The sequence below is a fragment of the Vipera ursinii genome (genome assembly GCF_947247035.1).
Source record: "Vipera ursinii genome assembly, chromosome: 2".
NCBI lineage: Eukaryota > Metazoa > Chordata > Lepidosauria > Squamata > Viperidae > Vipera > Vipera ursinii.
The window spans coordinates 262110537-262125590 of NC_139513.1; the positions used below are offsets into that span (position 1 = coordinate 262110537).

The 15054-nt window shown below is 48.3% G+C and overlaps 1 protein-coding gene across 2 annotated transcripts in view; it reads right to left on the bottom strand.

Annotated features, from left to right (window-relative positions):
* Window positions 1-948: 948 nt before the first annotated feature.
* Window positions 949-15054, bottom strand: part of FAM169A (family with sequence similarity 169 member A) — a 49282-nt gene continuing 35176 nt past the window's right edge. For both annotated transcript variants that reach the window (XM_083357284.1, XM_083357283.1), the window contains exon 13: window positions 949-3891. In XM_083357284.1, coding sequence (XP_083213410.1) covers window positions 3406-3891 — 486 coding nt within the window. In that variant the 3' untranslated portion in view covers window positions 949-3405. The remainder of the gene's footprint in view (window positions 3892-15054) is intronic.

The window sequence follows — 15054 nt, forward strand, 5'->3', positions numbered from 1 at the left end:
TTTCCTGAAGTGGTTTCTTTTTCTTTGTATATAGTGAAATGTTAATGAAACTCTTAAATTAATATGTTTGCTGCTTTCAGTGTATAATCATAACTCCCTCCAAGAGGAAGTGTGGTTAGAAGCTTACCCTTTCCTCTGTAATCTGGGATTAGTGTCAATCCTATCTATCCTATTTCCCCAAACTTCAGAATACAAGGTGGGTTGATCTATCCAAGGTTGGATACTATATGTAGGATCAAAAGCCTATAATTTTAATAATATAGATTAGTAGACCAATTATTGAACTGTGTCTACCAGTAATGTTACTGCAACCTATCTTAACATTCTTTTTTGTGTGCAGTATATATAACCACAACATGTTACATTGTATTAATTTCATTTTGTGATCAAGAGATTAGGGTTTGCTTTTCTGATGGTTTATAGAAACAGGATTCAAACTTTTTATTCCCAGTGACTATGGGAAGATTTCTGCTGCATATAATATCCCAGTCATTCAAGACTTAGTAGAGCAAAATTCCCATTGAACCTAAGGGGATCGAATTTCCCAGCTACAATGTAAAAAATCTTATCACTGGTCCCTTGTTCTATTGGCCTACTATGTCTAGTTAGGTTATATTGGGCCATGGGTGTCTGGATAAATGCTCACCCATCTTGACTAAGAAGAAAGGAATTTTTTAAGCTAGTAAGAATTATAAGAAAATTAAAATATGTTAAGTTTAACCAATTAGAAACAATGCACACCATTAAGGGAAAAACACGGTATTACTATAAGACAGCATATTAAAATATTTTATCAACAACTCTGCAGATAATTTCCTTAAAAGCAAATGCTGCAATGATGATGAAAAATGAATGTTGTGCTGCAACTTAACTACACTGTATTACAAGTTCATGACTAAGGGATGTGCATAAACAAAAATAAACCACAACATTTCTATTGAGCTAAAAGGTAAACATTTTATTAAATTTATGTAGAAGAGATTCTACATACTTCATGCAATAGGTACAGTAAAACAGTTCATGAAATCATACTTGAAAATGGTAACGTGCATGAAATGTAAAAGACACCTTGACACTGGAAGCAGTAAAACCTGAATAAGAAATGAGATCCTAGAAAACTATATAATTAAAAACAAAGTTGAGTTCACATGGTACTTTCTTTAAATATTATTTTTAAACTAAAAACAGATAAATGATAATACTGCTTTCCAATTTTGTTTTGTACAGTATCTTTTACACTTCTGCTATGAACTTTTATCAAGAATTTTGTTCTTTGCAGACCCGATAATTTCACCTATTTAAGCTAAACAATATAATAATCCTTTTGGCTTTACAAATTTGTTTTTAACTAATTTCTCAACATAATTTAAGGGCATTACTTCAATAACTGCTGCAGTGTAAAAAAGATAATAGCTGATAAACACCAATAACATTACTGAAGCAAGGTTACCTAATTCCAGTGAGGGACCCCCCCCCCAAGTTTTAGTTACATAATACATACAAATATTTGCTATTGTAACAACTCAGTATTGAACTTAATTCTTCCAGACTTCGCTAAAGGCATCATACATTTTTATAAACAATATGTAGTCCAAGAGAGATTTTTGAATAATTTCAGCTACTAGGTTGCTTTCTGCGAAAAAGAGTTTTTCTTACTTGTGCATACAAGAAAAAATATCCTCCTGGTTTATAGATAAAACAGTGAAAATGTTTTCTGGAGTGACCACAGATATCAAAATTAACTTTTAAGATTTTATAACTAACTATCCTAAAAAGGTTAAGAAACTCAGCTCTCATGTAAGGAGTAAGTTTGCAATTAAATGTTACATATACCAATTTAAATACAGACTGAGAATAAATGTTTTTTTATTTAAATGTACAAGTCAAATTTATTTTGGGAAAAACACTGATTTAAAACACATTTAGTATAGTATTAAATCACTACCAATCCAGAAGCCATAATAGAAATACACACTTAACCACTTCACAAAATATTGTTTTGTTTTACAGAATAAGAATTATCAAGCCCCTTGGGATGTTTATCTAGCTCAATACATCTAACGTTCATAACTATGGTTCCTTTCAAAAACTGTAATTTAACCTTGTCCATCTCAAAAACCTCAACACTAAGTAGCAAAAAAACTGCTCCGATCTTAAAATTGTCAAAATGTCTTATTTTACCAAAAAAGGGGAGTACAAGATACAAGCTGTTTTAGGTGCTTTATAGAAAGTGTTTATATTAGAACCAATATTTCTGCACAAATTCTAATACACGATATACAAAATGTACACTGGTAGAAAAATGTGTATCATGCTGAAAATTCAAACAACTTGGCAACTCTTATCAAGCTCAAAGCCAAAACTTCTCATGATCTGCTTTAAAAAAGAAAAAAGAAACCTGCATCTCTATGTCAAGATGAGTTGTTTCAAAAAAGCAATCAACTGAGCTATTACTGAGAAGACTGTGAGCTTATACAGCCAGGAGCCAAAACACCAATTCTAAAAAGAGTAAAGTGAACACACACATATTTTCAAATGAATATTTTTAACTGCATATATATACTCAAACTCAAGACTGAATATGCCTCAAACCAATGACTGAATCTGTCCAACTGCTAATACTTAGAAAATGATAATCATAAATTATTATGACGGTCTAATCTACAATTACTCTGAAGTAGTTCACTTTACTATGTATATATTAGGAGCTTTATTCACTGGCAAAATAATCGGAGTACTCCAACACAGACTGAAGATTCAGGTTTAGTTAGGATCATATAATCTTGGCTTTTTTGAATGTGGGTATATAGTATCCATATAAAAGTTGAAGGGTATTTTGAACTAAGCACAAATAATATCAAGTATTCTATATTTCTGTTTAAAACAAGACTTTAAATTTACTACAAAATAACAGTAACAGGGTTTGAAAAAAAGAACCCTATAATTATAAATGCCTATCCCTGCTAAGCATCAAGGTGTGCAATTAATCATTTAGGGATGAAGAAAATGCCTGACACTTCACAAATTTTGTGTTATTGTACACAAGGGCTTACAAATAACTACCGGTACTTGAGGCAGCTTAACAATACAATGGTTAAAGTGGCATCTGGACCTTCAACATCTCCAAAATAATTGGTTTATAGTTACTGTCTCCACTTTAACTACTTGTGTCTTTATGATTATTCTTTAGCAAAAGTAGAGATTTACTTCCATACTTAATTCAGTTCCTTTTATGTACTGGTTAAACAACAAAATAAGTAACAGACTATTAAAAAAACTGGGAATGATTCCAGTATTTAAATACATGGGTATCCTACCGTGGTATGTAATTTTACAGCTTTTTTCTGTGAAGAAAGAAACAATGAAAATGGCAATCATTCCCATTTAGGTTGACTACAATTCTGTTCAAATTAGTTTTCCTTTTTTCTTAGGTGGGCCTTTGTATCCTTTAGCCTTTCTTCGTAAGGTCCGCCTGTCTACTACGGGCACCTCAATTTCTGCCTCTTCTGAACTGCTGTCAGCAGCTCTCTCAGACACGGGCTCAGCTGACTCTTCAGACTGTTCATCCATTTGGTTCTTTTGTCCTTCGGAATGTTGCTGGTAAGAGATGTCCTCCAATTCAACCATCATCAGAGCCCCCTGACCCAGAGAAATGGGGGCTTCTGGTGAGTCAGAGCCACCCTCTTCGCTTTGCTCTTCCAAGGAAGAGGTTGTGTTGGGAGAGACATTTTCAGAAATGGCATCTTCTGGAGCTTCACCTGCTACCGAGTTTGAAATACCATTATTAGAAGATTCTTTTTCTGCTGCTGAAACAGGGTCAGTATTTGCTCTTTTCCTTTGTGAAACATGCTCCTCTTCTATTGCCATCTCAGAATCTGCCAAATTCTCAACCTAAGGAAGAAAGCAAGCACTACTGTAAGTCAAATATATGTAAAACACTACAAAACTCTTAAGATATGCAATATCATAGATGTTGCTTTTAATCCCAAGAGTGCTTCTTTACTTCATTCATTTTCACAATGTTTCTGCCATAGATTTCTATTAGGTATATTACCTTGAAACTAAAATATGTTATCTAAAAGGTTCACTTTAAGGCTCAACCAGAGAAAAATCAGGTCAAAAGTAAAGATGATGCAAGTCTGAAGTCTACTTATAAAAACCAGCATGGATGATGAAGCAGAGATTGAATTGTGTTTTTTGTTGTTTTTTGAAAAAAGTTTTATTAGTTTTATAGGGTTAACAAAGAAGGTAGGGAAAAGGGGACTTGGAATAGGGTAGAGGAAAGGTTAAGGGGTAGGGGTTGGGGTATATACATATATTTGTGAAGCAATATGGTGGTTGGGTAGTCCAAAGTAGCAAATAACAAGTTGTTTGTAGATAGTTCAGGTTACATCAATAAAAATTCCCTCTCTGATTCCCTTAATTTTCACATAAGTCAAAGTAATTAAGTTAATACAGTTCTAGTTATGAGCTAGTCAATTAACAAAGTTTTCAATATAGACAGACTAATACATATCAAAATCCTGTTTTTAAGTTTTACCTAATTGCAATAAAAATACTCTAAGGTAGCATATAATATGCAAAAAAGAGCTTACTTTTTGGATAACCTACAATTCCCTATTTCAGTAAAGAATAATTCTCTTGTCTACAAAACTTACATTGTTCATTATATACCGTATTTTCCGGCGTATAAGATGACTTTTTAAAGCATGAAAATCTTCTCAAAAGTTGGGGGCCGTCTTATACGCCCAGTCGCCTTATACGCCGGAAAATAGTAAATCCTCGGGAGCAGAGACGTTAGTGGAAACGGACAAATCCAGCTCTTGAGAATGGCAAAAGACGGCCTCCTCATAAATAAACCGCCCACCCCACCCATACACTCCTACACCCGCTCACTCCCTTTTTCCACCCCACCCTTCCCTGACAATGCCTCCTGCCTCACCCCTGCCTCCCGGTGTCTTCTGCTCACCAGGTAAACTTCCACCTCCTCGCGGCCCACCATTCCTCCCACCACGCCCATCACCCACTCGTGCATGGCCCCCTCCCAGCTCCAGTCCATGGACCCCTCTTCAGCCTTCACGGGCTCTGACGACGACGCGTTCCCAGCCAGGCTAGTAGGTGTAACGGGCGCAGCCTCTATCACCGCATTCTGAAGCCGCCGCTCAGCCAGATTGTCACCGCCAAATGACCCCTCCCACATTGCGTCCAGGCTCGCTGTGACCCGGATGGGCCCGGTCCCGGGCAAGGACGCCGCGAGCCCGCTGGCATCGTGTGAGTCCTGGCAGAGGCGTCCTGCGCATGCACGCACTGGCCAGCTGCCGGGCGATCTCTAAGGAGGCATCGGACGGTCGGGAGATGCAGCCGACGTGCGGGAGAAGGCTGGCTCACGACAAGTCGAGGTGGGCCTGCATCAGTGGCGTGCGGGGATGGCAGGGGTGGCTCCCGTAGCGAGGAAGGCGCGTCTGTGGGGAGACGGGCGAGGCCCGTGCACCGTGCTGCGAAGAGGGGCCCCACTGAATGTCGCACCCGTGGGCCGCAACACCTTCACCTAATTGAGAAGCAGCCCTGACTTCCTACTTACCCGTATTTTCCGGCGTATAAGACTTTAACCCATGAAAATCTTCTCAAAAGTTGGGGGTCGTCTTATACGCCCAGTCGTCTTATATGCCAGAAAATACGGTACCATTCTTATGATTTAACAGTAAAATCTAATTTTCATCTAACACATCACCAATTTATTTAAAAAAAAATTGTCTTAACCATTCAACACTTAATAAAATACTATCTTCTATTATAAAATTCTAAATTCTTTTTTTTGTATATATATTTTATTAGAATTTTTTAACATAACATAAATCATTCAGTAATTTGTAAACAGTATGTTGTCTGGGTAACATTTATAAGACAATCCTTAACAATTTCTATAATCTATATTCCATATGTTAATTTCACTTGATTTCCCCTTTCCCCAAAGTATCTTTCTTTGCAAAACATTAGATTAAGACAATTCTCATTATTTTAATTAACAATTAAGTATATAGTTTCAATAATCCTATTTGTCATTTTAGTTGCCTTATCATAAATCCTGTTACCATGTTTATTTCAACTTATTTCTCCCCCCAAATTCTAAATATTCTTACTAGTGACATTCTTTTCAACAGTTAACTATATTTACATTGGTGGATTTAATTCTGCTTTTCCCATATAAGCCCTCTCATGCTTTTATATTTCTTAATTAATACCGTATATACTTGAGTATAAGCCGAATTTTTCAGCCCACTTTTTGGGCTGAAAAATTCCACTTCGGCTTATACTCCAGTCAACAAAAAAAACTTACCGAGGACTTGTGCGCGGCCGAGGCTTTGGTGCTTCCGGGATCGCCCGCACCTCTCCCAAGCCACCGCCGTCCGAGACCTGCCGAAGTTTGGGGAGGTTTGGGGAGGTGCGCGCGCACCTCCCCAAACTCCGCGCCTTGCCTGCCTGCTTCTTTCCGCAGCGGAAAGAAGCAGGCAGGCAGGGCGCGGAGGAACGGAGACTTGCCGACGTTTGGGGAGGTTTGGGCGCCTCCCCAAACCTCCCCAAACCTCGGCAGGTCTCCGTTCCTCCGCGCAGACCTGCCGACGTTTGGGGAGGTTTGGGCGCCTCCCCAAACGTCCCCAAACCTCGGCAGGTCTCCGTTCCTCCGCGCAGACCTGCCGACCTTTGGGGAGGTTTGGGCGCCTCCCCAAACGTCCCCAAACCTCGGCAGGTCTCCGTTCCTGTTTGGGGAGCTTTGGGCGCCTCCCCAAACCTCCCCAAACCTCGGCAGGTCTCCGTTCCTCCGCGCAGACCTGCCGACCTTTGGAGAGGTTTGGGCGCCTCCCCCAACCTCCCCAAACCTCGGCAGGTCTCCGTTCCTGTTTGGGGAGGTTTGGGCGCCTCCCCAAACCTCCCCAAACCTCGGCAGGTCTCCGTTCCTCCGCGCAGACCTGCCGACCTTTGGGGAGGTTTGGGCGCCTCCCCAAACGTCCCCAAACCTCGGCAGGTCTCCGTTCCTGTTTGGGGAGGTTTGGGCGCCTCCCCAAACGTCCCCAAACCTCGGCAGGTCTCCGTTCCTCCGCGCAGACCTGCCGACGTTTGGGAAGGTTTGGGCACCTCCCCAAACCTCCCCAGGTCTCCGTTCCTGTTTGGGGAGGTTTGGGCGCCTCCCCAAACCTCCCCAAACCTCGGCAGGTCTCCGTTCCTCCGCGCAGACCTGCCGACGTTTGGGGTGGTTTGGGCGCCTCCCCAAACCTCCCCAAACCTCGGCAGGTCTCCGTTCCTGTTTGGGGAGGTTTGGGCGCCTCCCCAAACCTCCCCAAACCTCGGCAGGTCTCCGTTCCTCCGCGCAGACCTGCCGACCTTTGGGGAGGTTTGGGCGCCTCCCCAAACGTCCCCAAACCTCGGCAGGTCTCCGTTCCTGTTTGGGGAGCTTTGGGCGCCTCCCCAAACCTCCCCAAACCTCGGCAGGTCTCCGTTCCTCCGCGCAGACCTGCCGACCTTTGGGGAGGTTTGGGCGCCTCCCCAAACCTCCCCAAACCTCGGCAGGTCTCCGTTCCTCCGCGCAGACCTGCCGACCTTTGGGGAGGTTTGGGCGCCTCCCCAAACCTCCCCAAACCTCGGCAGGTCTCCGTTCCTGTTTGGGGAGGTTTGGGCGCCTCCCCAAACCTCCCCAAACCTCGGCAGGTCTCCGTTCCTCCGCGCAGACCTGCCGACCTTTGGGGAGGTTTGGGCGCCTCCCCAAACGTCCCCAAACCTCGGCAGGTCTCCGTTCCTGTTTGGGGAGGTTTGGGCGCCTCCCCAAACGTCCCCAAACCTCGGCAGGTCTCCGTTCCTCCGCGCAGACCTGCCGACGTTTGGGAAGGTTTGGGCGCCTCCCCAAACCTCCCCAGGTCTCCGTTCCTGTTTGGGGAGGTTTGGGCGCCTCCCCAAACCTCCCCAAACCTCGGCAGGTCTCCGTTCCTCCGCGCAGACCTGCCGACGTTTGGGGAGGTTTGGGCGCCTCCCCAAACCTCCCCAAACCTCGGCAGGTCTCCGTTCCTGTTTGGGGAGGTTTGGGCGCCTCCCCAAACCTCCCCAAACCTCGGCAGGTCTCCGTTCCTCCGCGCAGACCTGCCGACCTTTGGGGAGGTTTGGGCGCCTCCCCAAACGTCCCCAAACCTCGGCAGGTCTCCGTTCCTGTTTGGGGAGGTTTGGGCGCCTCCCCAAACGTCCCCAAACCTCGGCAGGTCTCCGTTCCTCCGCGCAGACCTGCCGACCTTTGGGGAGGTTTGGGCGCCTCCCCAAACGTCCCCAAACCTCGGCAGGTCTCCGTTCCTGTTTGGGGAGCTTTGGGCGCCTCCCCAAACCTCCCCAAACCTCGGCAGGTCTCCGTTCCTCCGCGCAGACCTGCCGACCTTTGGGGAGGTTTGGGCGCCTCCCCAAACGTCCCCAAACCTCGGCAGGTCTCCGTTCCTGTTTGGGGAGCTTTGGGCGCCTCCCCAAACCTCCCCAAACCTCGGCAGGTCTCCGTTCCTCCGCGCAGACCTGCCGACCTTTGGGGAGGTTTGGGCGCCTCCCCAAACCTCCCCAAACCTCGGCAGGTCTCCGTTCCTGTTTGGGGAGGTTTGGGCGCCTCCCCAAACCTCCCCAAACCTCGGCAGGTCTCCGTTCCTCCGCGCAGACCTGCCGACCTTTGGGGAGGTTTGGGCGCCTCCCCAAACGTCCCCAAACCTCGGCAGGTCTCCGTTCCTGTTTGGGGAGGTTTGGGCGCCTCCCCAAACGTCCCCAAACCTCGGCAGGTCTCCGTTCCTCCGCGCAGACCTGCCGACGTTTGGGAAGGTTTGGGCGCCTCCCCAAACCTCCCCAGGTTTCCGTTCCTGTTTGGGGAGGTTTGGGCGCCTCCCCAAACCTCCCCAAACCTCGGCAGGTCTCCGTTCCTCCGCGCAGACCTGCCGACGTTTGGGGAGGTTTGGGCGCCTCCCCAAACCTCCCCAAACCTCGGCAGGTCTCCGTTCCTGTTTGGGGAGGTTTGGGCGCCTCCCCAAACCTCCCCAAACCTCGGCAGGTCTCCGTTCCTCCGCGCAGACCTGCCGACCTTTGGGGAGGTTTGGGCGCCTCCCCAAACCTCCCCAAACCTCGGCAGGTCTCCGTTCCTGTTTGGGGAGGTTTGGGCGCCTCCCCAAACCTCCCCAAACCTCGGCAGGTCTCCGTTCCTCCGCGCAGACCTGCCGACCTTTGGGGAGGTTTGGGCGCCTCCCCAAACGTCCCCAAACCTCGGCAGGTCTCCGTTCCTGTTTGGGGAGGTTTGGGCGCCTCCCCAAACGTCCCCAAACCTCGGCAGGTCTCCGTTCCTCCGCGCAGACCTGCCGACGTTTGGGAAGGTTTGGGCGCCTCCCCAAACCTCCCCAGGTCTCCGTTCCTGTTTGGGGAGGTTTGGGCGCCTCCCCAAACCTCCCCAAACCTCGGCAGGTCTCCGTTCCTCCGCGCAGACCTGCCGACCTTTGGGGAGGTTTGGGCGCCTCCCCAAACCTCCCCAAACCTCGGCAGGTCTCCGTTCCTGTTTGGGGAGGTTTGGGCGCCTCCCCAAACCTCCCCAAACCTCGGCAGGTCTCCGTTCCTCCGCGCAGACCTGCCGACCTTTGGGGAGGTTTGGGCGCCTCCCCAAACCTCCCCAAACCTCGGCAGGTCTCCGTTCTTCCTGCCGACCTTTGGGGAGGTTTGGGCGCCTCCCCAAACCTCGGCAGGTCTGCGCGGAGGAACGGAGACCTGCCGAGGTTTGGAGAGGTTTGGGGAGGTTTGGGGAGGCGCCCAAACCTCCCCAAACAGGAACGGAAACCTGCCGAGGTTTGGGGAGGTTTGGGGAGGCGCCCAAACCTCCCCAAAGGTCGGCAGGTCTGCGCGGAGGAACGGAGACCTGCCGAGGTTTGGGGAGGCGCCCAAACCTCCCCAAAGGTCGGCAGGAGGAACGGAGACCTGCCGAGGTTTGGGGAGGTTTGGGGAGGCGCCCAAACCTCCCCAAAGGTCGGCAGGAGGAACGGAGACCTGCCGAGGTTTGGGGAGGTTTGGGGAGGCGCCCAAACCTCCCCAAAGGTCGGCAGGAGGAACGGAGACCTGCCGAGGTTTGGGGAGGTTTGGGGAGGCGCCCAAACCTCCCCAAAGGTCGGCAGGAGGAACGGAGACCTGCCGAGGTTTGGGGAGGCGCCCAAACCTCCCCAAAGGTCGGCAGGAGGAACGGAGACCTGCCGAGGTTTGGGGAGGTTTGGGGAGGCGCCCAAACCTCCCCAAAGGTCGGCAGGAGGAACGGAGACCTGCCGAGGTTTGGGGAGGCGCCCAAACCTCCCCAAAGGTCGGCAGGAGGAACGGAGACCTGCCGAGGTTTGGGGAGGTTTGGGGAGGCGCCCAAACCTCCCCAAAGGTCGGCAGGAGGAACGGAGACCTGCCGAGGTTTGGGGAGGTTTGGGGAGGCGCCCAAACCTCCCCAAAGGTCGGCAGGAGGAACGGAGACCTGCCGAGGTTTGGGGAGGTTTGGGGAGGCGCCCAAACCTCCCCAAAGGTCGGCAGGTCTGCGCGGAGGAACGGAGACCTGCAGAGGTTTGGGGAGGTTTGGGGAGGCGCCCAAACCTCCCCAAAGGTCGGCAGGAGGAACGGAGACCTGCCGAGGTTTGGGGAGGTTTGGGGAGGCGCCCAAACCTCCCCAAAGGTCGGCAGGAGGAACGGAGACCTGCCGAGGTTTGGGGAGGCGCCCAAACCTCCCCAAAGGTCGGCAGGTCTGCGCGGAGGAACGGAGACCTGCCGAGGTTTGGGGAGGTTTGGGGAGGCGCCCAAACCTCCCCAAAGGTCGGCAGGAGGAACGGAGACCTGCCGACGAGCCGCGGCCACACAGGGTATTCCTGTGTATTCAGGCTTGCAAAATGGCGGATCGAGCCTCTGCTGGCGGCAGAGGCTTGCAGAACGGCGGATCGGCTTATACTCGAGTCAATAACTTTTTCCAGTTTTTGGGGGTGAAATTGGGGGTCTCGGCTTATACTCGAGTCGGCTTATACTCAAGTATATACGGTAAGTAAAAAAGTAGAAAGAGAAAAGAGGAGAGAGACAAAAAAGAAGAAAAAAGAAAAAAAATGAGGGATGTAAAATTCTAAATTCTATTGTATAATTCAAAGTTTTATTCTAAAAGCTTAATTTTGTTTTCCTTTAAAAATCGAGAATCAGTTTATTTTTTTAAGATTCCCCTTAGTCCATCAAAAGACATTTTTTTAAGTTCTGTCTTTACAAATCCCAAACAAGAGAGACAAATCTAGGTCTTTAAATCTAACTCTTGCCTTCTTTTTGTGCCAATCAGGTTCTCATCTTAGTGCTATTAAGTTCTCTAATGTGTCTCCCTTTCTTCCACCACCTCTTATTTGAATCCATGGAGACCATCCAAATGACAAGTTTTGCCAAGCTAATGTCCCTTTTATAGCTCAGTTTTTGATGTTTGCTGTGATGTGATTGTCATTAATTCAGTCTGGTCTTTATCTTGTTCCATTTCCATCTGGGTTAGGTAGTAAGTAGTAGGTAATGTTGTTATCATTTGATTAGCTAAATCCTCAACATACTGTATTTGGAGGCCTTTGATATCTTCACTCTTAATGTTGCTTTCTTTGGGTATTGTTGCTTTTTGAGTTGTAAGTTTTGTAGTTAAAGTTGGAGTTTGGACTTTGAAGTTCTCTGTAGGCTGCGTTTGTTGCTCTTTGAAGTCTCCTATTTTAGTATTGAGTTCCACTTCTGCTTGTTTTTGGGCATCAGGAATTTTTGACCCAAAACATATGTTTTTTTGTTGTTGTTAGTTCATCATTTAAGGTCAAAGTTTGGTTTGGTGGCTTTGAGTTGTCAGGTTTATCATGCAATTTGGCTTTAATTTGTTCAGTTATAGCCAAAATTGTATCCAAAATCAATTTGTAGTTAAGTGGTGGGATATAATCATCCATTTCGTTAGTGTTTACACCTAAGTCTTCCATGGAGGCTATTTTAATAAGAGTCAGTAATTTTCCACCTCCAATGTTTCTAAAAGTTGTTTTCAGTGCCAGGTGTTCCCACACTTGTCTTTAAAGATAATATCAAGGACAGCTGTCCGCTCTCAAAATAAGCAAAAGGTTTACTTGCAATTCCATGTTTAGCCACAGGATGTCATCAGTAGCATATAGAATAAGTTGTAAAGTTCTTTTTTTCCCAAATTATCATAAAGCTTTTATATAGTTAGTCCATTCTTTTTTCCTTAGTTCACATCTTAAACAGAAAATAGGGTAGTAGATCCCCACAGAAATAGGAGCTTTTTAGTAAGTAGTAATGAGATTATTTAATTTCTTTGTTTAATCAGCTGGGTGTTTTTTTCCTTTCAATGCTTTAAGGCTTAAAATGTTGATCCCCGTGGTATAGGGAAATTTTTTTTCAAAAAAGTCCCACAGGCAGGCAGTTAGGGGGATAGAAAAGGAAAGGTCTCACCCAGGTCCTCCACATTGCTTCATTGTGCTAGATGGTGCTTTTGGCTTTTGGCAGGGAGCGGCTTAGTGATTGGCCATGTTGATGGCCGGTCTCTTCTTCATCAGGCCAAAAGGAGCTGCTCCGGATTCAAGCAGAGGGCTGCTGCCTTTCCATGATCACAGGAGGGTCTCCTTGCGGTGGTCACCCCTCCAGGGCGACTTTCGACCCTTTTCAGGGTCCTCCAATGAAGAAGGATCGAACAGCAGGGAGGGAGCTCTCCTCTGCGTGTCCGAAAGCGCCGTGCGCGCAAACCGGAAGCCAGAGATGGAATTGTTCAAATGGAATTATTAAATGTTGGGTAAATGGAAATGTAAGCACTTTCATTTGTTAAAGCAGAACATTTCCCAAGTGAACTTACATTCAACATACTACAATATTTAAAATAAGTACATAAGAAAAACAAATTAAATAACTACAGGTCTGTCGTTAACAAAGCTCTTCTCGTCCGTGACTTGGTCAGCATCACGGAAACTTGGTTGGGCCCAGAGGGCGGTATTCCTCTGGTTGATCTTTGCCCACCAGGTTTCCGGGTGCTACACCGGCCTCGGGCTCAGGGTAGGGGGGGGAGTGGCTGTTATTATGAGGGAGACCTTGTGCCCACGGGAGGCCACCGTTCCCCAGATAGTCGGGTGTGAGTCTCTCTTTTTGAGATGCGGCCCTGGTGCGCAGTTGGGCTTGCTGCTGGTGTACCTTTCGCCTAGTCACGCAGCAGCAGCCCTGCCTGAGCTTCTCGATGTCCTCTCTGGGTTGGTGATTGAGTTCCCGAAACTTATAGTTTTGGGGGACTTCAATCTACCATCTCTGGGAGGATCATCTGAGTTGGCTCGGGAGTTCATGGCTTCCATGACGGCCATGGACCTGACGCAAGTAATTTCGGGACCGACTCATGAGGGAGGCCACACCCTTGACCTAGTTTTCTTATCTGGACGGTGGTTAGATGATCTTGGTGGGGGCTCCCCAATTGTTATGCCCCTGTCATGGACCGATCATCATCTCCTGCGGCTGGTCTTCCGTTTTGCCACCCCCCGCCGTGGGTGTGTGGAGCCTATCAAATGGTACCGCCCCAGACGCTTAATGGATCCCCAGAGGTTCCAGGTGGCGCTGGGGTCCCCACCTGCCTCCCTTGCTCACAGCTCGGCAGACGCCTTAGTGGAAGCCTGGGAAAGGGCAGCCACTGAGGCTCTTGACCGAGTTGTACCCCTGCGGCCCATGACCCGGTGCAGATCCCGTCGAGCTCCATGGTTCTCCGTGGAGCTCCGGGAGATGAAGCGTCGGAGACGGGGCCTAGAGAGCGGTTGGAGATCCGGTCGCGCTGGTGAATGATCTCTGGAGGGCTCGGGACAGGGGGCATTCCTCTGTTCTGGTCCTATTAGACCTCTCAGCGGCTTTCGATACCATCGACCATGGTATCTTGCTGCGGCGTCTCAGGGGATTGGGAGTGGGAGGCACGGTTTTACAGTGGTTCTCCTCCTATCTCCAGGGACGCTCGCAGTCGGTGTTGGCAGGAGGGCAGAGGTCGACCGCGAGGTCTCTCATTTGTGGAGTTCCTCAGGGGTCGGTCCTCTCGCCTCTCCTGTTCAACATCTGTATGAAACCGCTGGGTGAGATCATTCGTGGTTTTGGAGTTGGGTATCATCATATGCTGATGATACTCAGCTTTTCTTTTCGACCCCAAACCACCCCAGTGATGCCCTCACCGTGATGTCCCGTTGCCTGGAGGCGATTCGGGTCTGGATGGGGAGGAACAGACTTCAACTCAACCCCGACAAGACCGAGTGGCTTTGCATACCTTCATCCCGGGTTTATTCGGACATTCCACCTCTCGCTATGGGGGGCGAATTATTACCCCCCGTAGATAGGGCTCGCAACTTGGGGGTCCTCCTAGATTCACGGCTCACCCTGGAAGACCACATAGGAGCTGTGACTAGGGGGGCTTTCGCCCAGGTTCGCCTGGTGCGCCAGTTGCGGCCCTACCTAAGCCGGGATGATCTATGCACGGTCACTCACGCGCTCGTGACCTCTCGACTGGACTACTGCAACGCTCTCTACATGGGGCTGCCCTTGAGGACCACCCGGAAGCTCCAACTGGCACAGAATGCAGCCGCGAGAGTTGTGTTGGGAGTTTCCCGATACTCCCATGTCACACCTCTGCTCCGTGAGCTGCATTGGTTGCCAGTTGTCTTCCGGGTGAGATTCAAGGTACTAGTTATGGTGTTTAAAGCCCTACATGGCAGGGGTCCGGAGTACCTTAGGGAACACCTGCTGCCGGCGTCAACTTCCCTCCGCCCTGTGCGTTCCCATAGAGAGGGACTCCTCAGGGTGCCACCGGTCAGAGAATGTAGATTGGTGGCCCCCAGGGGAGATCTTTCTCTGTGGGAGCCCCGGAGCTATGGAATCAGTTACCGGTTGAGCTCCGGACGGCGCCCGATCTTCGCTCCTTTCGCCGCGATCTGAAAACATACCTGTTCGAACAAGCCGGCCTGGCCTGAGGGGGGATTGGTGGGGTTTTTTATTATCATTTTATTGGGGTTTTAT